General features: G+C 43.3%; 1 protein-coding gene across 2 annotated transcripts in view; it reads left to right on the top strand.

The window, feature by feature from the left end:
- Window positions 1-270: 270 nt before the first annotated feature.
- LOC120799784 (nidogen-1-like) overlaps window positions 271-23,678 on the top strand; it is a 41,169-nt gene continuing 17,761 nt past the window's right edge. For both annotated transcript variants that reach the window (XM_040145147.1, XM_040145146.1), the window contains exons 1-8: window positions 271-620; window positions 15,298-15,600; window positions 17,514-17,743; window positions 18,379-19,136; window positions 19,309-19,449; window positions 20,464-20,715; window positions 20,983-21,183; window positions 21,298-21,531. In XM_040145147.1, the coding sequence (XP_040001081.1) occupies window positions 414-620; window positions 15,298-15,600; window positions 17,514-17,743; window positions 18,379-19,136; window positions 19,309-19,449; window positions 20,464-20,715; window positions 20,983-21,183; window positions 21,298-21,531 (2,326 nt within the window). In that variant the 5' untranslated portion in view covers window positions 271-413. The remainder of the gene's footprint in view (window positions 621-15,297; window positions 15,601-17,513; window positions 17,744-18,378; window positions 19,137-19,308; window positions 19,450-20,463; window positions 20,716-20,982; window positions 21,184-21,297; window positions 21,532-23,678) is intronic.

Genomic DNA, 23,678 nt, shown 5'->3' with positions numbered 1-23,678 from the left:
GTTATGTACATTTTTCTGGGTACATTCAGCCTATACTTTTATTTTGGTAACGGCTTTAGTGCAGGACTTTTACTTGTAATGGAGTATTTTTACTCTGTGGTCTAGTACTTTACTTACTCTCGGGACTTTTACAAGTCCAAGTCTTTTTGTTGACCTTCGAGGCATTTATTTTGAAAAGAAAGTCGGAACTCACCGGTCGTTGCTGGACCCCCACCCCCACCCCCCGTCCTGTTACCCCCGCTGCTCCCCCCGCTCCCCCATCCATTCATCCCGCTCTCCCGTCTCATCCAGTCCGCCGCTGTGCGACGCCGTGTCGGCTGCTCGTGTCGCCCGCTTTCCTCGCCTCCTCGTCGGCTTTCTTCACCGGGGAACGCCGCTGGTCTGACCGTGTCTGCGGAGCATCGGGGTGAAAGATGAGTCCCGGGTCCCGGAGCTGGTTGCGGGTCTGGTCGTGCTTGCTGAGCCTGAGTGTGTTGACCCGGGCTCTGGAGCTGGAGGAGCTGTTCAAGTTCGGAGAAGAAGCCGGAGACCTGCAGCTGCTGCCCGGCTCGGACTCCACCGCCGAGCTGCCTCTCGTCGGGTCTCTGTTCTTCTTCGGCGAAACCTTCGACAGAGTTTATGTGAGTTGAGCATCCAGCCGATGGCGTGTTTAACAGGCAGGAGTTTCAATTTGATCGAGAAGTTCATTCATCAAAGTAGAATAAGTGCTAAAGAGTCAGAATAGAAGAAAAATGAGTGAAAATCGAGCCCAGGTTCGGCTTTGGTTTTTGCCTGTAAATCCCCCGAGACTCACCGATTTCTACCAGTTGGAAAGTTTATCAAGTCCAGTAGGAGCTAAAAACGAGCGAGGACCGTTCGCTCAGAGTCACAGCAGGTTAAAAAAAACGTTAAAGAAGACAAATAAATCCTGCATTTCAGAGATGTAATAATACCAAATGACTGAAATTCCAATGGAATTCGCTTGAAGATTCAAAACCATCAAAAGTCCTGAATAATGGGACAACAGATGCACATCAAAGTGTCCAGGGCTTAAAAGTTGAATCTTAAAAAAGTTGAGCTTCTTTGCCAAAATGACAGAAACTAGGCAGTTTTCTCGTCTTCATACCGTAAAATAATAAAAAATCCTTTCATAACATTTTGACATTTTCACCATTCAGGAGATATTTAGTATTTTTACCTGATAACTAACACGATGACCCAGTAATGAAACTTCTAACTGACGCAAAAGAGCAAAAACTCTTCGTTTGACCCCTTAAATCTCCACTGAAGTTGGGTGGAAACGTGCAGGACACGAGGAACTTCAACGAGTAAAATGAGCCAGTTTTGATGAATGTCCCCTGAATGTTGCTCGAACCCTTCGCGCCGCTGAGATTCATGGGTGACCATCTAACTCCCCGTCGAATCTGAGGGGATCCTGGCATCAGCTTCTCTCAGTTGAGAGATGCTTGCTTTTCATTAACGGCTGTGTTTTATAGATTTAGGGAGGTTTTAACACATTTTTAAGTTTTTGGATTAGTGATGTTTGCATAGATGGATTTCCCTCCTCTTCACCCTCGTCTATATTTACTGTGATTTTTATTTAATCTTCATTTATTGATCCCGTCGGGTTGATTGATCTGTTAAATGCTCCTTGAGTGCCATCTTCACTTTCAGTCGCTTTGCCTTCTCTTTGTTCGTTGACATTTGACAAGGGTTTTTTTAATTGATCTGCGTCACCCTCACGCATTTTATAACTGCTTACAAAATAATTGTCCTCTCTTGCTTTCGGTGAAGACCTGAAGTTCTTCCCATGCGTACGCTTCAGTTTACACTTTAAACGCTTTCAGCTCTCAGAGTTTCACCTTTGAGCAACAACATTTCCTCAACTCTTTGAACTTCCATGACTTCCCCTGCTCATGCACAGTTCATACACACTTCGGCTGCTTTCGGTGGTTTCTATTCGGCCGACACTTCAGCTGACATCGTCTTTAAGTTCATACACTTGAACCGGCATGAATCTCTTTTGGAAATCCCACTTCAACTGATATTTCCAGCTCAGTGTTTCACTTCCACTGTACCCATTTCAGCGGTTTCAGTTTCACTCGAACTGGTGCTCTAACCTAACTCAGTGCTTTCACCAAAATCGACACTTCAACTTCATTCAGCGTAGTGCTGCAACTAAGATTCTTAAGATTATTTTCTTAATTAATCAATTATTTGTTTTGTCTATAAATCGTCAGAAAATGGTGAAAATGCCTTTTATTATTTCCCGCGGTGATGTCTTCAGATGTCTCGGTTTGTCTGAACATTAGTCCAAGTTCAGTTTATTGTCATGTACGACAAAGAAACACCTCAAATCCTGGAGACAGAAAATCTTTGGTATTTTTGCTCAGAAAACGACTAAAACGATTATTCATCATCTGAATCGTTGCAGCTGTAATTCAGTGCTTAAACTAAACTGAACCTCAAAGTTCTTTCAGCCATTCATTTTAACTGCAGTTTCAGTTTCTTTCAGTTTTAGTATTTCGACTGACACTTCGGCTTCTTTCGGTATTTCAACAGTTTCAGCGGTGAGCACACGGTAAATTTTCCCCTGAAAACGTAGCCTTTTGTAATTGATCCCTGTGACCTGATTGATCTGTTTGTTCACTGCCTAGTCGATACAGTCATTAAGATCTCTGTCTGCTCTCCGTGTGTTTGCTGTGTTTGGTTTCTGTTCGATCTCATTGATTACACTTCAGCAGACACCTCAACTCCTTTCAATGCATACACTTAAAAATTACACTTTAAAACCCCTTCTGGTCTCAGATTTTCAACAACAAAAAAAACATATTGCATCTCTTTGAACTCTAACTGTTCACAAACAGTTCACTTTAACTGCTTTCTGTGCTGTTGCTGTATTTTTGCTGCCACTTCAATTTCTCCCAACTGCTTTAAACGTTTCAACAGCAAATTTTCTGCCGCAAACACATTTGGTTGATCTAATCAATAAGTGAATTGCCTTGTCAGTTCGATCTCTGAGCACTTTGTTTACTCTCTCTCTGCGCGCGTGTGTGTGTGTGCGTGTGTTTACCGCTGATAAGGATTTCTATTGGGTCTTAATCACCTACACACATTTTAGAGCTGTTTTCAAAATAAGAGCCCTCTCGCTTGTTTTCCCTGCAGTCGTAGATGCCGCTGCTTTGGTTTTAGATCCACATCAGTGCTGCTGATTTCAGACTCTGATTGTTTTACTTGTGGTTTTGTGATGATTGCGGTCAAACGTCAGAGTGATGGTGTGTGAACAGAGAGTGTGTGTGGAGCTGCTGGTGGAGGTTTGTTGTTTGTTCAGAAAGACAGAGGTGTTGGATTCTCTGTTAAATATGTGAACAGTGGCTGGAATGTGAGTCAATTAAAAGCCAACACAGATAAGCCTGTTATCAGCCGACACACACACACACACACACACACACACACACACACACACACACACACACACACACACACACACACACACACACACACAGACAAACACATTGAATGCATTCCTCAGGACATGTGAGAGCTAATCCTGATTGGAGCATCTACACTCGGTGTTAACCTCAGACCTGCTCCTGTTTCCAACCTGCTGAACTTCACACAGAATAATCTTTTCTTAATTCAGTTCATTTCAAGTCAGTTTTATTGTCTTGAGTAATGAAAGAAGAAGGAATTAAGTGTAAACTTTGAACAAAGCTGTTTATTAATCAATTAATCGAGAAAATAATCGGTCTTCACAAAACAGAACATTTTAACGAGACGTTCAGCAATGTTGTGAATCGTCCGCAGCAAGTGTTAAATCAAATGACCACAAACTAATGGACAGGCAGAAAACTTCGAAACAGAAAAGATAGAAACTGAATTTTATAAAAGATGTTGACATTGTAGGTCCTGACTCTTCTTCTGGTTTTATTTCCAGCAGTCTAGAGGCAGTTGCAGGACATGTTTCTGCCCCTCGATGTTACTAGAGCTGCGACGATTAGTCGATTAATCGGTTAATGGGCTGGCAAAAAAATAAATCGGCAGCTATTTTGATAATTAACGAATCGTTTTAATCACTTGTCAAGCAAAAACGTGCAAATCGTCCTTTGTCATATATGATTGTAAAGGGGATATTTTTGCATTTTGGACTGTTTGGTGAGTAAAACGAGCAATTTGAACACATAAGCTTTGGGTTTGGGAAATTATAACAGGCATTTTTCACTATTTTTTCTAACATTTATACAGACAAACCGACGATAGGTTGTAACGTGTTTACACTAGAAAAGAGACAAAAGGAATCCAAAAGTCCACCCTCCAAACTCACTGACTTCGGTCATAATTTATATACACGGTGATGGTCTTGACCATCATCATCGCTTGGCTTTGAGGGAATAAAAATGTGCAACGAGACGGGACTTCAGGCCTCAAGAGTTACCATGGATTATTATAAATACTTCATCAAGTCTAATATCACCTTAAACTATGCGTAAACTTCTCAACAAAGTTTAGTCTGCACCCGGAGAAGACTTCAAGTCAGCATAATGTGTGTTAAAGTCCCCTTGGGCACTTGATAAAATTACGTAGCCTTAAAGTGAGTTTCAGCTCCATGTTTATCCGTCCGGACCGCAGCTTTACGGTTCCGGTTCACTCTCAGCGCTCTCATAGCGTCGTTTTCGGCCGCAGCAGGCAGATGTTTTCAGAGAAACAGCTGTAAAAAGCCACTGTCCACTACCTGCTGAGCAGCAACCAGCAGACAGACCCAGTCAGAGAGCAGCTGGTGAACACGGTGGGGCATTTAGCAGCTAAAGAGTCGGATGTGTCCCTCTGTAGCTGGTGGAGACCAAAACCAGAGCTAAAAGAGAGGCAGTACTGGACTTAGACTCATCACGAGACACAGACACCAGATCCAGATGAATCATCACGCTGCTCTGTAACTGCTGGATTTGGAAATGAGCAGCTGTTTAGAACAAGTTCAACTTATCAACTTATAAGGAGATGATCCGTCAGTGGTGTGTTCACTACGTGTTTCTGCCGGAAACAAGTGGACAAGTCTGAGTGACATGTATCAGTGCAAGTACTAAGTGGTAAAGTACATTGATTTCTTCTATATTGACTGCTGGCTATGCAAATAGTATGTAGTACTAACTGCATATTGTTAGTATGTAGCACAGGATTGGGAAACAACTGAATAAGTTAAGAATGAAAACAAGAACAGATGAAACCAGCGCAACATTTGATAAGTTCATCAATGACGGTTAAACTGATATTACATGTGGAAAAGGCTGTGTCAGACCATTTTCTCTGTTTTGACTACGTGACTGAGTTGCTGAGCCTCCTCGACACCCTGATACGTCCATACGACTGTTTTTTCTTTCCGTTTCAGCCACGTCACCATTTGTTTGCCATCCCCCTGTTAAAACAGCAGGGCTCAGACCACACAGATCTGTGTGTCTCTACAGGGAGTTGACGGGACTTGGTGGAGGTCTCGCTCCGGCCGCGTTCACGTTTCACGTTGTTTCACACGCCGCGGGCAGAACTTGTGTAATTCGGAACAGACATGTAATCACTTCTGTTGTTTGGAGGATTAATCAGTTCATCAGTGTTCACCCCAGGTTGTGTTCACATGCAGGGCAGGAATTATATGGATGTCGTGTGTCCTGTTGTTTTTTACCACACAAGCAGAGACGTTGGTTGGTTAAATCTGTTCGTCCACTAATTAGTTTCTGCGCATTATTGATTTGAAATTTTTAGGTACAAGTGTTGATATGATACGAGTTTGGGCACCGGTACTGAAACAATATCTTTTCTGGTGGAGTCCGGTGATGTTCTATATTTTTCATCTTGTCGTCAAATCTCACGTGAAGAGCCAAACTAACCAGAACCGAACGTCTCCTACCAACCAGAACTGTGTGTGTATCAATACCTGATAGATCTGGTTCCTCTGAGCCTCAGAAAAGTATTACAACACATCAGTGATTCACACTGTTGCTCTGGGGGACACGTTCCTTCATCACCATCAACACACACACCGTAGTTTAGTTAGACTCAGTCACACACACACACACACACACACACACACACACACACACACACACACACACACACACACACACACACACACACACACCATCCTGCTGCCACAAATACTCACTACAGCACCAAACGTGGATTAATCCGCCGCTGAAAGTAGTCCCCAGTAAAACCTTTATATATTTCCTCCTGTTTGTTTGATAAAAACTTCAGTGAGCAGCTGTTTTAGGAAAATGACTGAATGAGACTTTTTTAAAAATGAAACGATATTTGTGAGGTGATTTTTAACTCACGATGGGTTCAGAGCTGAGAGCCACAGACAGAGGAGTTAAGTTAGAGAGTGTTGAGGCGGAATAACTTAAGTGTTTTTAATGAGATTACAGGATAATGTCAGGCTGATTGTTTATGTTATGATTGACTTGGATAAAGATTGTCGTCATGGTTGATGGACGTGAACCGTGGTTTTACAGTGTAAGAACAGAAACATTCCTCATTGTGCTGGTGAGGGCAGTCGACAGCGTGTTGATTGTTCTGCCCATCACGCTTCATATTGCGGGGTGTGATGAACATTTCAGCCTTCAGGGGGCAGTAGCGGGACCCACAACTGGCGGTTTTACAGCTGCACCACTCCATCAGACGGAAACCCTCCACATGTTTCATACGTCGTTTTACACACTTTTATCCCAGATTCTGCCTGATATATTTGGTATTTCTGGGAACTGTGGGCTCTCCACTACAATTGAATGTTCTTGTCCAAAGAACATGAGTCTGTAATGGAACGATGAGTACAGGGCTTTCAACGAAACAATTACAGCTGCATGTCATCATTTTTATCTTTTACGCTGCCTTTTAAATGCTCCTTTACTTTTTTTCCTTCTGCTCGCTTCTTTCAGTCTTCTTGCTGATCTATCCATCTTATTCCTCTTCTTCTTTCCTCTGCTTTATGTAACTTTAGGTAAATTTATTTCCATGTGTATGAAACCTGCCATATAAACAACTCGCCTTTCTCAATAATGGAGATTTTCAGAGCAAAACAGGCTGACAGCTGTCAGTGTCTCTCAGCCTCCTCTGCCGGATTTTCCCGCGGTGTGAAGCTCTAATTGGTTGCCGTGAGTCTTTAGTCTATAAAGGAGCCACCCCCTCTTTTAAGTGTCTCTAACTACCCCCCTAAACCCCCAGAATGAATGACGTCCTGCTGGTCTGTGCTTCCCCAGTAATTATCCTACCTACAGTGACACTCCTCACGCTTTCCTTTACATTCCTCGACTTGAGGATTGAAAACTCCGCAGAGTCGACTGTAAAGCAAAAATCTCCTGGCTCGGCTCCAGGTCTTGCTGCCGCAGAGGTTTTTACGGTCGTAAGCTCGATCTGTGACAGGAAACGGGAGCGTCCTCGTGGAGTTGGCACATCTGCAACGTATAGACGTGAGACATCTGTACTCCAAAACCAGATGGCAGGGCTCCGAGTGTTTCCTCCCTCTGCTGTTCTCACACTGATAATGATGATCTCAGGGGTCGGACATGCGTGATGTCAGCGGCGTCCTGGCGAGTTTCCACTGAGGAGGACACACGATTTCACTGCTGCAGGTCCACAAACAGCACATGTATTATTACATGTTGAGCCAGGTCATTTACACCTCAAGGAATCACAAATATGCAGCAGATAAGTCCAACATTACAAAACTTAAACTGTAACTTTACCTACCAGTAACATCTGCTTGTGATTCCTGCTGACTATTTTCAAAAGCATCCATCAGTGTTTAGGTCCATGTCCTTCGTCCCAGCCAGCCATTGGTTAGGCTTCCATCCAAACGTAGCACAAAGTTTCACCAAATTTCGCGAAAATATGCGAAAGAAGATGTGAATTAATGTGCATTTCAGTCCACTAATCAGGGGGTGGAGCTGATTCTCCAGCCGCTGCCATTAAAACCACCACAGAAGAAGAGGACGCAGCGAGACGAGGTCGTTAAAAGAGCTGCAGTCGGAGCTCAGACGATGGAAAACCATGTGGAGAACGTGATGGAAACCCGACGTTTCTGCTGGTGTTGTGTGTTAATGTGAAGAAGGTTCCAGTCTCCTCGTGGCTCCTGACAGACCGGATGGAGAATCAGCTCCAACAGCTATTACTCAACTCATATTCACCCAAGAGTGGATGGAAACACACATCAAACTAACATTTTCTTTTGCAAATTGTCTTGAGACTTGGTTTAAATTTGTTCTCTATTTGGATGGAAACCCACTTATTGTAGCATTTTACTTTTATCGACACACCAAGTTTTCCACCACAGCTAGGCTTAAAAACAATATTTGCAATTTTTTTTTAAATTAATGTTTTTGTGTGTTTCCACTCTGGTTTTCTTGATGTGCAAATTGAAACTGAGCATTAAACAGGTGGAAGGAAATGCGGCCATTGTTTCCAGAGACCACCCGCAGAAATACACCATCACAGTCAATGTTTAGTTAACTTTTTTTTTGTCATTTATTGTTATCGTCTTGTGGTTGGGATAGAAATCTGGGGCTGTTTGCAGATCTGTTCCTTGCTGGTACATTCAAAAACACATCACTAAAATAAGAGTCCGGTGTTGAGGACGGTCGCCTTCATGTGCAGTGAAGTCACAGCCTCGAAGCGAAGTATGAACATCGCGGAAACGAAATGTGGATGCGTTTGTAACTTGCACTAAAAAGGCCATTGACCCCCCCTAGTCTCAGTCTCTAAACGTACCATACACCGGGTCGTCGCTTCGGTCTCCAGCTCTGCCTGTCCAAATGTTGAAGAGTCCTTGGGAAAGACTCTGAATCCAAGATTGCTCCTGATGGTCAGACCAGCACCTTTTGTGGACGTTAACTGACATCCAGCTGTGAAGTGCCTCGGATAAAAGCCATACGCAAATGCAGCCATTTACCATTTATGACACGCAGAATGTAAAGGATGTTATCAATCTTGGTAATAAAGTGTCTGTTTACTCTCCAACAAACTCTGTGAGTCCTTGAGGTCTAACGAATGGGTCGAAAGCATTTCCTCCCTCAAAAAACATTCTACAAAGCCACTTTTGAACGTATTTTAAATCATGTATACATCCATGTTTACAAGCGGGTTTGTAGTAAGTGGGCTCAAAGACGTCAAACCACCGGCCTGGAACGCCTTCGTTCCAGCCTGTGTATTTTATACTTAATCTGTATGGAGAGCTTTTACAGACCATTTGGAAGATGAGTCACTGTCGGGATACATTTGTGCTCAAGAGCAGAACATTAAGACATGTAAGGCTCTACTGATGTGCATCTAATACATGTTTTGCATGTATTTCTGCTCCATTAAAACTCCTCTGTACCTAGCTGATAATAAACATTAAGAAATGTGGGGTTTTTTTTTCAGTACCTGAGCCTGACATTATCCTCTGTCCTTCGTTTCGACTTGTTAACCTCCTGAAAGTTTGGGAATGTGTTTATCTTAAGATCTGCTGTCGGCTCTGTGAACTCGAAGGTCTTCAGCTCTGCAAGCGTCTCCTCTGAAGTCAGATACCTGCTGGCCGAGCTCGGCCTTTCACCCACAGAGGCAGGATGGGAGGGGCGGGGGGAGATGGCAGTCAAAAGCTCGTCTGAACAGACTCTCCAGGCTTTACAGAGGCACTCGAGCCGCAAAGCTTTCCTCTGTGGCTCTTAGTCCCTCTGCTCTCCCGTCTCGCAGCGTCATCTCAAACACGCAGTGTTTGGACTCTGACCTTGGAACTCTTTGCCGCCGGTTGCTTGTAAACATTTGTTTCTCCGTGTTTAGAGGTGGATCGTTCTGTCGACTGTTTCATCGGCCATCGGAGCCGAGTGTGTGCTGCTTGTGTTGGGTGGCAAACCACCATTTTGCCTTTAGACTACTCGCTTTCACTTGGCTTTTTTGATTTAGCGCATGAAGTCGTACAAAAGCGAGAAACAAAATTCCCGAAAATGAAAACCCATAAGAATCTGCTTTTTTAAAATACAGACTGGGATATGCTAATATCTTTAGCGAGCTGCTTGAGCCAGCAGCATATCGCTAAAACTTCAGATCATCAAGTTTCCCAACAGAAAAATGGGTTTAGATTTTTCACAAGACATCGTTAATTTTCTGTTTGATGAAACGGTGCAGGAGTAAATAGTGTGTTGTCTTAGATTTGAATGCTTGACTTACTGATATTACCTCACAGTATTTTCGGAGCAACCAAACACAGGAGGGACATAGTCTTACTGTATAGAGGGGAGAAATGTGAAGCTTTGGTTCACCTAAACCACGGAAACATATATTTTTCTTGTTGTTTAGCCATGCAGATGGTTTCAAGATTTATTTGCACAGTTTTGGAGATTCTTTCTCAGGCGTTGCTGCAGAAGTGTGAGAAATCCCAAAATCTTGGCAAATTGGGTGAACAGGCTCTTAAAAGGAACCACTGACGTTTTTAAGAGGTTCAGATGGTTCTTGAGGCCTGACAGGATCTTAAAATGAGACAACTAACAAGAAAATCCTTTGATTTGAGTTCTGGTAGAGACAGAGCAGCTGCTGGATGTCTCTGCCTGGTTGACGGCAGCATGTACATGGTGAGATGAGATGGTGGAGTCCTGAGCCAAACATCAGTGCCAGCTCCAACGTCTGTTCTCCACCCACAGCAGACACAACGTGCCTCACGACTTTGGCAGCAAACTTCATGTTTAAATGATAAAAAAAATGCCTCATGTGGATTTCAACTAAAGAACCCTAGATTGCACCTCATTACCCACATGTTTGCTTCTGTGCAAGAGTTTGACGGTGAATCCCTGGGGGACCTTGAAACTATTAAGAAAGCATAAACTGCCGTGAATAAATGGCAGACAGGTGCCACTGCTTCGAGGAAAGGTCTTCAAAGACATTCAGTAACGACTCCAAGGCTAAAGCCATGTTCACATACAGTGTGGTGTAACCGAGACAAACTGAATGACACGTGCAGTGTGAAACGTCGCCCCTCAGATTCAGCTCGGCTCATTATGAAATGAGGCTCTGGAGTTCAATAACAAGGAAAGCTGTTGCTAAGTAAAGTAGATCTGTGTTTGCACAGGTGAATGGAAACATTTAGTTAGTTGCTCCTGTAAAGATTTTATATCAGTCTATATAGATTCTCATTTGACTGAGTAAGTGTCAAGGAAAGATAATAAAAGAAAAAAAGACACGCCGTGTGCTAGGTTTATCTTATGATCCAGATCCACAGCCCGGATAAAGTTCACATCCAAACATTACAGACTCAAGGTTGGGTCTGGGATAAAAGGTTTGTTTTATCTTGCGATGGTTCAGTCAGACGTGAGACTTCCTGATCGTTGTCTGTCTAAACACCTGTCTGTGCCGACGGCAGCCGGTTGTTGTGTATGAGTGTCGTATTTGGTCCTTTCATGACGCAGTCCTCGGCTCGTCCTCCGTCTGATGGCTTGTCGTCTGAACTGAGAGGCCTCCTCAACCGAACATTAGCCATTTGAATGTGTGTGGCATTCTGGGAAACCGATCCCATAATCCTTTAGTAAATAATAATAAGAGCAGCATGCAGCCTGTCTGCAGCTCAGTGTGAATGAGTACACTGAGCTTGATGGGATATTAATGACGCTCTGTCAACCACATGGCTGGTTTAGCTTAAAGTATGCTCAACGCTTTTTCCGGAGCAGGTTACAGTCTGTTTTTTGAAATAGTTTAACATCATAACATTCGCACGTGTCTTTTTATTTCGCCTCCAGCTGTCGATGCTGTGTAAAGGAAGTCAGGAATGACCTCCCGCCACTCTTAGCCCCCCAACTGTACGGTGAACCTGGGGCTTTTGGAACCCCTTGTGGTCTGGGGTCTCGGGGCAGTCGCATCTTTTGCCCGACTGTTAATCCGGCCCTGACGTCGACACACAAACCTGACCCAAGGGTCCCTGCTAGAAAAGTGGTTAACTGGTTCTGCTAACACCGCCAACTCTTTAGCATACGGAGTGATAGCAGGCAGCTAGCACACTTAAACACTGGTGGAGGAAGTATTCAGATCCTGTACTTGAGTAGAGCTAGCAATACCAGATTGTAAAAATACTCCATTACAAGTCAAAATCCTGCATTCAAAATTCTACCTGAGTAAAAGTACATAAGTGTCACCAGCTAAATGTACTTTAAGTATCAAAAGTGAAAGTACTCATTTTTCAGACCAGCAACTTTCAGAGTGTTTAAATTCTGGAGCCGCAAAGTTCCGGACAGAGGATTTTTAAAATCTTATGCAAACAAGTTCCTTTTTCTGTGCACACAAGTTGTTATCTTGTAAAACAAGGTGAAAAATGGTGATTTTTTTTTTCAGGGTGTGGGGAGCAGCTCCTGTTAGTTCTGCCTGTTAGACCTCAGCAGGTCTAACGGGCCACATGCATGATGTTTTATAAGTTGATCGTATGGTTTGAATGTAAAATCAAAGTAACTGTAGTTGTCAGATAAATGTAGTGCAGTAAAAAGTGCATTATTTCCTCGAGTAAATGTACTTAGTTACTTTCCACCGCTGCACTTAAGGCGTGTCAGTTGGTGCGCGTGGCATCAGACATCGAACGCATCGTACAGACAGAAGAGGCCGTCACGGTACAGTAGATCCAGCAGTGCAGATCCGAGGGGTTTAGGTGATCAGATTTCTGCTGCAGAGAAAAGGCAGCGCGACACGTCCCGCCGAGTCGATGTCTTCATCGCGGGTTGACATGCATCAAGATGCCGCCGGTGTATTTACACACCGATGGTGTCATGCGAAGGTTATGTCAAGATATGTCCACTACTGACCGGTTCTCCGTGAAACTCGCCGGAGACGTTTATGGTCCCCAGAGGATGAATCCTGATGATTTTGCCCCAGTACCGGTGGCAGAACCTGAACCTGCGCCCCTTCAGCTCGAGGACAGTTTACCACTTCCTCTGTGACGTGAAACACACCGAGCTGTGAGTCTCGCAGTGCGTTTGCGTTCAGTGTTGTTGTGTCTCTGTGCGGGGTCGTGTCGGGCCTCTCTCTTTAGTCTGACAGCAGAGGTCGCGGGCGTCGGCTGAATGTGAACAACAAACCTCAGTGTCTGCGTCTCATTCAACCATTCACATTGATGAGACCAGAATCGCTGCATCTGCTCGTGTGTATTCATTATCGAACGGGCCGGACGGCTTCATCTCGTCAAAGCTGACCTGATTCAAAATCCTTCTTACTGTTTTCTGTTCACATTATATTGTATTGTATTTTATTTTATAGAGCTGAAATGATTCATTGATTAATCTAGTGGTCAGTCCAAAAAAAAAAAGAAATCTGCTACAATTAGATGAGGGGTTAATTGCTTCGGCCATCTTTCAAATAAACATGCCAAATATTTACTGGCTCCGGCTTCTCAGATGTGAGGATGTGAAGCTTTTCTTTGTTGCACACGAGAGTCAACTGAATATTTTTAGGGTTTCAGACTGTTGGTCAGACAAAACAAGATACGTGAAGAATTGTTAGTTGGAGCTGTAATAAGTTTGGAGTTAGTAAAACTGAACTCCAGAAGATTCAGCTCCAGTATTGGTCCATGGGATGTGAAATCCCAGAGCGGCGCCATTGTTCCTTCATACCGGTCATATTTAATGTCTTGTCATGTGAACTGGGAAGGTTGTGATGGGTATTAAAGCTCAAAACTAAAGTTTCTGACACTTTGGGAAAACAAGGTTTTCACCAAACAGCGAAGAATCGTCAGCTGAGCTGTTATTGAGACACGAACTGAAGCTGTTTTGTCTAAATCCTCTGCTGCTGCCTTGAAAAGAGAGGCTGTGTGTTCTGTTCTGGGCTCACACAGTAACTGTGGCATTCGCTCGCATTCAGTTCGAGGCGGATCTGAGTTAGTGAGGTTGACGAGATCCTTTTCCTCTGAGTGAACGGGAAGTTATTGTGAAGAATTCCTGCGGGCCGACAGGGCGAGCAGAGCTGCAGAGGGAGGTCGAGCTGTAGGAGAGTCCTGAACAATCACTGCTGTTTTAGCTGGAGATTCCTCTGTACTCTGTGGCTGGGTTCCAGTCTGTAAAACACCAGCTGACCTTCAGTCACGCCTCCTTCTAACTCAAACATCCACATTTTTAAAACAAATGAACAAATCACATCTACATCCTCTTCTTCTCCTCCTCCTCCTTTGTATCTTCTTTCCTTCACGGTCACAGCCGATTACCTGTCCACGCGCCCCGCTGATGTTTTCCCAGCAGGTCAATAATCCCTTCAAACTGCGGAAGTTCACTTCCGCCACTTGAAAAAGAAAATCCACCGGCTACATAGTTTTTCATCAGTATTTTCATGATTAGGGCTCAGACAGCGTTTTTTTTCCCCTTGATTGTCAAAAATCATCTCATGATCATAGGAAAGTTTCTCTCAGTTACGACATCCTAAATCCTAATTAATAACGGAGACTAGCAACCGCTAATCGGCGAAAGCTAATGGGGATCCTTTTAACGATAAGCAGTAATAAACTACACTGTACCCTCCCTCGTAATTATTTAAGTTTAGTTTAAGTTTCCGAGTATGGGATACTCAGTCATAAGTATGAGAAAGTCATAATTATTAGATCCTACGTCGTAGTTATTAGAAAGTTTCTTATAGTCGGAAGCTACTGTCATGATTACGAGACTCTAAGCCATAATTATGAGAAAAGCTGATGTGCTCAGAAACCTGAAGTCATAACTTGGAAAAAGGTCTCAAAATTATGAGATACTAAGACGTGATTAGTTGCTCTTAATTAGAAAATATTAAGTTTTAAGTATCGGGTCCTACCTCATGATAATGATATGAATTATACGTTTTCCATAGTTACGGATACAAAGTCGCAAGTACGAGATCTTACCTCGTAATTATACGACTTTCTCATAACAGTGAAATACTAGGTCATGATTACGAAAAAGGAAGGTTTTCAAAATTGTGAGTTTTTTCTTAGACAAACGTCAAGACAGGGTGTGAGAAACATCATAATTATTAGATCCTATCTCCTAAGTGGGTTTGGAATAAACAAGTATGAGATTCTAACTTGTATTTACATGGTTTTCTGATAATTATGAGATACTACGTCACAATTATTAGATCCTACCTGATAATAGTAAAATTAAAGACAGTTTCTCATGGGCATAAGAAACTGAGTCATTGTTATTCTCATAATTATGAGATATTAATGAAAAAACTAAGCAGTATATTTATTTTATATTTTCAATTGTCGGAAATAAACTTCCGTACAAACATGTACATGAGCCACAGGAATTATACTGTAGTTTGTTTTGTAATTACCAACTGAACCTTCTATTCCTCCTGTTCCAGATTAACACTAATGGATATGTGGCTGTTGTGGACCCTCCGGCTGAGAAGGAGTACCTGGGGAAGATGCCCGCCAGTTTCAAAATGATTGCAGCCCTGCTGGGAGACCTGGACAACAGTGACGGACGGGGGAAAGTCTTTTTCAGGCAGGACAGCAACCCGGATGTACTGAGTCGAGCCGGTCAGCACATCAGGCGAGCTTTCCCCAGAGACGACGGAGTAGAGCCGGGCAGCGTCCTCATCATCACCTGGGTGAACATGGCCGCCCAGGGGACATCTGGACGAGGGGACGGACTGGATGCTAAGGTGAGCCATGCCAGGTTTTCAAGAAGCAGACAGAGGATGGCTTGTTTGTTTTATGTCTCAGGTCTGTGGTTTTACTTTTGTACCTGATGGATACATCAGCACTGCCAGCATCAGCAGTAATATTGGTCGATCTTAGCGTATCAAAGGAACATCGGTGGGTATCACATAGTCTCTCCACCACAAAGCACAGACAGGTTTATTTTCAATCTAAAGTGTCCTGTCTAGCACATATTTCAAATCTTAAGTGACAAACTTCAAGGGATCCTGTTCATATTTTTGCATAGTGGTGTATTGAGCTAAAGGCTAACATTAGCATGCTAACATGCTCATAGTGACAGCGCTGCTGATATTTAGCAGGTATAGAGTTTACCATGCTCACCTGGTCATAAACAGATTATGAAAAAACAACTTGGCAACATTAGATGACTAACTGGAAGCAACAAATTAAAAATTTGACCAGATGATGGCGCTAGATGAGAAGTCAGAGGGTCACTTTAAGTTCTTACAATTCGTCCTGAGCGGAACATGAATGTCTGAACCAAATTTCATGCCAATCCATCCAGTAGTTGTTGAGAAGTTTCACTCTGAACCACAAATGTCCACCTCATGGTGGCGCTTGAGAAAAATTCAGGGAATCATCAAAATCAGTAGCATTCATCCTCTGAGGAAGACAAATGTCTGCACCACATTTCATCACAGTCCATCAACGGTGTTGAGATGTTGCAGTCTGGACCACGGTGGTGCACTGACCAACTCCAGTTTCTGTCGAGCGCTACTTTGCACTGAAAACAGCAGTTTATGACAGGGCGTATGTGGTGGACTCCATTAAACTGTACAGGTACGCTTATAAACTGATAAGTCATTGACGTGAGAAATATTTCGGATTTTTATATCAAAAATCTACAGTTCGCGAACTGAGTCTGATCACACGCTGCAGTTTAATGTCAGGCAGAGTCAGCACTTGATATGAACACGTCCAAAACAAAAAGACCAACAGAAATACACAGGGAAAACTAAAGCAGCAACAGTTCAAGAATCAATGGTGGGGACTTACAATTTTTCCTACATGATAAGTTTAATGTTTTAGAGCCTCATTATGCCCTTGTTAGCGTGCATACACAAACAATAAGTAACTGTAAACATACAGACTTCAGTTTTGTTCTCTTGGGTACCTGAACAGTTGTGTAATAGCCTCAGTGCGCTCTGTGGAGTGCAGACAATGGACTTTGTAGAAGGAAGACCACGATGCACTGTCTCATTCAGTGTTTTCTGTCTCAGCACTACTCATTATTCACTCTTATATAGTATATTCTACATGTGATGTTAACAGGGCCTTCCTTCCTGGTCTGACCCTGAACCATTACCTGTTCACCGTCTCCAAATTTATTCCAACCCTCGTTAAAACTGCGAATAAGCTGACCCCCAAACTGTCAAAGTAACAGAGAGTTACTGGGATTAGGAGCTGTAATGTAATTACTGAATTTCAAACTGTAATCCCTTCAACTATTTATATGTGTACTAAGTAATTGGTGAGCTACTGTGGCAGGGGAACTAACCGGCAACATGCTAGCTAGACTTGAATATGCTGGTGCTAGCCAGTTAAAACAGCCTACCAAGCTCACTGGCTATCAAAGTGCCAGTTACCAAGTTACCTAGCTGTGTCATTCACCAATTGCTTTGTAGCAGTTCATAAATCTATATATCATGGTCAGTGTGATCAGAAACTCTCTGCTTGTCTGCTCCGTGAAGGGTAAGCACAGGCAAGACGGTTTGCAATTGGTCAATGGCACAAATCTGCATCTACTCTATCTTTGCAAATAACTACCAGCCAGGTTAGAGAAGCAGAAGAACTGTGCCACCCAAGGACCAAAACTAAGAATTGCTGTTTAACAAAATCTCATTTGTACTTTCAGAGCAACACCTTCCAGCTGGTTGTGGTCTCCATGGCATCGTCCTCCTGCGCCATCCTCTTGTACCCCAGAGATGGCCTGCAGTTCCTGTCCACGTCAGTTGAGGGTCAGAGCAAGCTCCTAGAGGCTGGCTTCAATGAAGGTCTGGTGCAGGGCTGGTTCTGGAAAACCAAACAGGGGACGTATTTCCGAGCCACCACCGATGAAGAGACCTCCATCAGGGAACTTACTGAGTATGAATCAATGATTCTACATCTATGTTCGGTATAGTGGAAAAGTTTTACATCATCTGATAGGACTTACTTTGATCAGTATAACTGTTACACATGCCCCAGGCACAACGTTTATTCACGACTAGCTTAAAATCCACAAAACCAGCCTGAAAATGACGAAAAATCCAAACTGAGAGTCTATAGGGCACAGCCATGTATCTGTCGGACCCTGGTCGGAACTGGCCGATGCTACGCTATTAGTGGCCAGTGTTCATTCGAGGGGCAGGACTTAGCAAAAAGTCATTTGTCATTGTGTTGCCCTCGTGATAGGAACCAGTGAAGTTTGAAATCTAATATCAAATTAGACTTTGGAGAAGTTGTGTTTACATAATCAATAAATAGTATTTCCAAAAGTCGTACTATTACAATCTATTGGACGAAATTGTCTCAAAGGTCCTAAAAACTTGAGAAGATCAGTCTGCTCGGGAAACAATTTGAATGAGCACCTAGAAACTGCTTGGTTAAATACTATTGGTGATTTGAATTTCACTACCTAAGTTCTCTACTATAAAGAACATAGATGTGATGACCATCCACTTTATAAAAAATGTGTCCTTTCATTGACACTGATTTTCTTCCTTCCTTTATCCAACCAGAAAGACAAATTCTGGACAAAAAGGAGTTTGGGTGTACGAAATAGGTGCTTCACCGTTCTTTGCAGCCATCACACCAGGAATGGCCCCTAGCCTTCCCGAGGAGGAGGATACCACTGAACCTCCTTTGACCATGTTGACAAGGCAACCCGATGAGTACCAGGAGGTGGACTTCTCAACCTACGAAACCCAGACGACGATGACGACTGAAGCAGCACCAGTAGAAAAGGAGGAGTTTCCAACTGAGACTCCCACTGAGTACCAACCAAGTTACCCAGAAGCTGAGACTGTTACAGCAGAATATGCCAAACCAGAGACTGAAGAGCCAGATTATGAAGAACCAGGCCAGTTTGAGCCAGAATACCCCGAATCTGAGACTGTCATACCAACATACACCAGCCCTGAAAGCGTTCAACCAAGGTTCCCGGACCAACCTGAGCCGAGATACCCTGACCAAACTGAGATCAGATACCCCAGCTCTGAGCCTTTGCTACCAAGATACACCATCCCTGAGCCCAGTGAACCTAGATACTCTCCAGTCCAGCCAAGTTACCCTGACCCCGATCCGGACCAACCAAGATACACCATCCCTGAACCCAGTGAACCTAGTTACTCTCCAGTCCAGCCAAGTTACCCTGACCCCGATCCGGTCCAACCACAATACACCAACCCTGAACCAGTGCAACCAGTACCACCCCATTCCCAGCCACAGCACCCCCAGATCGTTGTGGTGGATGAAGACGAAGATCTGAATGTGAATGGTAAATCACTAATGCTCAAAACCTTTGTGCTTGAAGATTCAGAACAAAGTGTGAATGAGCATACTCCTAAAAAATTTCTTGTGTAATCTTGTATGGAGCTTGTTTTAAATTTATTTAGTTTTATTTTCATTGAAACTCAGCAGATTGATACATTCTTTGGTTCTTTTCACAGTATTTGCGTACAATTTGGAGACATGTGCCCACAATAGACACAAATGCTCGGCTTTTGCTGACTGCCGGGATTACAGCAACGGGTACTGCTGCCACTGTAGGCCTGGTTTCTACGGTAATGGGAAGGACTGTGTTGCAGAAGGTGAGGAGCATGCTTCGGTGTTACTTAAAGTGTTGCAAAGACATTTTGTATCCGTCAAAAATAAAAATGCCTGTGATAATTTCCTGTGCCCAAAATAATGCAATCAAATTGCTTGTTTTGTCAAACCAATACTCCAGAACCTTAAGATTCTCAGTTTACTATCACATCAGACCCAAATTTTTAGGCTTGTTAACCGTCACGACCACCTCATCACAAAGTTCTAAAGTAAAGTTACTCTAAACTTGCTATATTGTCTCATTTAAATACATTTTTGAGGCCCAAAGAGATAAAACTATCCAGGCTTTTCACAAAAAATAGCTTGGAGATAAGAATTCAGTCCCATGATGCGTCTGATATAATCATCATATTTGTCCAGTAACCCATAGCAGGGGTCTTGATCCTCAGGTTTGGAATCACTACTTAGACAAGCAGCTGTTCTTCACAAGGGAAAAACTGGGACTAGAGAACGTTTGGCATTTTTGCTTGAAAAACTACAAAACTGATGAATCTATTATCCAAATAGCTGCTGATTATTTTTTTGTCGACTGACCGATCACTTAATTGAGTAACTGTTTTAGCTGTACTCAAGACACTTAAGTGACGCTAGTTGATGTAAATAGCTCTGCTGTGTGTTGTATGTCGTGCAGTTTTCTGTACATATTCTAGGCAAAACCATTATCTACATTGTCTATATTGGATAACCTCTTATCTTAGAATATGGGGAGAAAACACCAGTTTGATGTTTTAGCTTTCTAGAAAGACTGATGAAAAACACCCTCTATACGAATTGATACTTAGAAACCAGGCTAGTGGAACAGAAGCTAAACAAGAAAAAGCCGGGACTTTGACTTGAGGTCAGAAGCCATCAGTTTCTTATTAGTGTGCAGGTCGTTATCACTGCGTCACAACATCACAGCATCACAACACTGTCCTTAACCTAATGCTCTATCAGAGGCTCTGATCCTTAATGGGAACTACAGCTGCTCTTCTTATCAAATCTTTGTTGTTTTCCAGGCAAACCACAGAGGATGAATGGAAAGGTGAACGGTCGAGTGTTTGTGGGCAACTCGCCTTCACCCGTGGAGCTCAGCAGCAACGACTTACACTCCTACGTGGTGGCCAATGACGGACGGGCCTACGTGGCCATCAGCAACATCCCCGACAGTGTGGGCCCCTCCCTGCAACCGCTGTCCTCCCTGGGAGGAGTCATCGGCTGGGCCTTTGCCCTGGAGCAGCCCGGCTACCAGAACGGCTTCAGTCTGATTGGTGAGGAGACGTGTTGTTGTTGGTTGTTGTGGTACTAAATGGCTGGTTTTTGACCATTAGCATTGCTTGCTGGCTGGGTCAACGTGGACGTTAATATAAACATACAAGTTAATGTGTTGTTGCTCATGCTAACTTCCAAGGTGTTTACTACAGACAGACGGTGAATGTAAAGGCTAAGTTCACAAATATTGGAAATATGTTGGCTTAAAAGTCGGGTGACCATGACCCTCAATGTCCCTGGTGGTGTTTTCTGTCATATCCATGCAGGTGGCGTGTTTTCCCGGCAGGCTGAGGTGATTTTCCAGCCTGGAAATGAGCGTCTGAGCATCAAGCAGCAGTTTAAAGGAATCGACGAACACGACCACCTGGTGGTGAGCACGGAGCTGGAGGGACGTCTGCCCGCCATCTCACTGGGATCCTCCATCCAGATCAACCCATACAAGGAGATCTACCAGTACTTCGGAAACTGTAAGGACATTTAACAACTAAAACTAAAAGTTGTGCTGCGGAAATCTGCTGCGCTAAGGTATTCATTGTTTTTTTGTTTTTTTGTTTTTTTTTCTCTGCTTCCCCTCCGTCCAGTGATCACTTCCTCTTCCAACCGCGACTACACCATCACCTCCCCTGATGGCGCTGTCCAGACCAGAAGCTACCAGTGGCGTCAGACCATCACCTTCCAGAGCTGCCCACATGATGAGGCCACCATGGAGGCACCATCCACCCAGCAGCTCAGCGTGGACCAGATCTTTGTGATGTTCGATGCTGACAACCATCTGATCCGCTATGCCATGAGCAACAAGATCGGCTCCGTCCACAGTGAGTTCAAACACCTTCGTAGACTGAAAAAGGAGAGACAGGTTTATAAGACAACAAAAAGCCTCATTCAATCAGATCAGAATTTTGACCTACGATGAGTATTTCTAGTGTCATCGTGTATAACTTCTAGAGCTGCATTGATGACTTTATCAATCGATTAGTTGATCGCGTGAAAAAATTTTAAGCAAAAATGCTCAAAAATTTTTTTTTTCCTGCTTTTCTGTTTTATATCACAGTTAACTGAATGTCAAAAATGGGTTTTGGACTGTTAGTTGGACAAAACAAGACATTTGAACTCTGAGAGCCTGGGATAGATATTTTTCGCTATTTTCTGACATTTTATCTACTAAACAATTAATCGAGAAACTAATTACCAGATTAATGAATAATGAAAATAATCATTAGTTGCAACTCTAATAACTTACCATCCACTTTTTTCCTGGCAGAAATAATAGGCTTCCATACATTTCTGATATGTCCTCAAACCTTCTGACGGAAGGGAAAGTTTTGTAGTCACAGTTCAAGACAGCACACGATGTTAACCAGGACCGACTCCAGCTGCAGGCTGTCGGGTTGTTCCGGAGGAGACGTCTCCTGGTCGCCGTCAGGGACAGTCAGACAATCAGAGTAAAGCCATTTGTTGTTACTCAGTGGAATTCACTGAAACAAGCCTCCTTTAGTGCCTTGGTGGTGTTTGCAGTGGAACATCAAAGGAAGATAAACAGTAATCTGTTGGTAGCGGCTGTATTTCCTCAGCTGCAAGCTGCAGAGGCTGTGAGAGCGTTGGCAGGGGGGAAAGGTCAGCGAAAGAGGTCAACGAGATACCAACCTCCAGTCCACAGCGGGGAGGAGATCATGGGGAAGGGCATCAGGAGCATCTTTCATTTTTTTTTTTTTTAATAAACAGGAGGGTTAAAGGTAAAAGCGCAGGTGGTGGCTGTTGACGGGATGCTCGGGGGTTCAGAGTTACACAAGCAAACACGACTCAGCTGGGGTCTGCTGGCAAAAAGTGTAACATCTGGGTCGTGTTTCCTGTGAGGAGGACACTTCAGACATGGAGCTCCAACCTTCAGCTGCGAGATGGAAAGGAGAAGACGCGGACTAGATGGTTTCTTTCTTTCTGCTCTCCTTTTGAATCACATGTGCTGAAACGATTGGTCGACTAACTAGGGCCTGCAGCTAATGATTGTTTTCATTATCTGATATCTGATGATTATTTTCTCGATTAGTCATCCGTTCTAGAAAACATCAGAAAACGGTGACAAATGGCCGTCATAATATCCTACAGCAGAAGGTGATGTCTTCGTATGTCTCGTTTATTCTGACCCAAAGTCCAAAATCCAAAAATATTCAGTTTAACTACAACGTAAGACCAAGAAAAGCTGCCGATTCTCACAATTGAGAACCTGGAAACATCGAATTCCAGCATTTTTGCTTGAAAAACGACCTTAAACAGTGAACTGATTAACAGGATAGATGCCAATTAATTCTCTTTTGACTGACTAATGGATTAATTGACTAATCGTTGCAGCTCTACCATTAACGCAATAGTCAACTGAAAGAAAATGAATGCACAACGATTTTAATAATCAAGTAATTGTTTTAGTCATTTATCAAGCAAAGATGCCAAATATAATGTGGTTCATGTTTCTGCGAAGTGAGGACCTGCTGCCTTTCTCTTTTACATCATTGTGAACAGAATATTTTGGGGTTTCGGACTTTTTATTCGCTGAAAAGTAAGAGTGAATTTTGACGACTGGCTTGATGGTGTTTTCTGTGGAGGCTCATGGGATGTTGTTGGTGTGTCCTCTAAAGGCAGCGATCGCACTGGACATGAGTGAGAGTCGAATCTCTTTGACATGTACTCGCCAGTTACTCACTCGTGTGCAGGCAACCTATTAACATAGCTCTCAAAAGCAGCTGCAGTATCTTCAGACCTTCAAAAACTCAACGTTAACAAGTAAATCTAAAATGTAAACATTGGACATCTCAGGCTGCTTAGCAAAAAACAACTACGAGGCTTTCTTCTCTTTTTGTTGTTCACACTTCGGTGTGATCGACTTGTCTGTCGAGTAGGAAAAAGAGAAGTTGACGGCAAACTAAAATTAGCACACTCCTCCAAGACAAACCTTCGTGGCTGCCAGGTC

Source organism: Xiphias gladius, chromosome 15, assembly GCF_016859285.1.
Source record: "Xiphias gladius isolate SHS-SW01 ecotype Sanya breed wild chromosome 15, ASM1685928v1, whole genome shotgun sequence".
Taxonomy (NCBI): domain Eukaryota; kingdom Metazoa; phylum Chordata; class Actinopteri; order Istiophoriformes; family Xiphiidae; genus Xiphias; species Xiphias gladius.
This window is presented reverse-complemented; position numbering and strand designations above follow the sequence as displayed.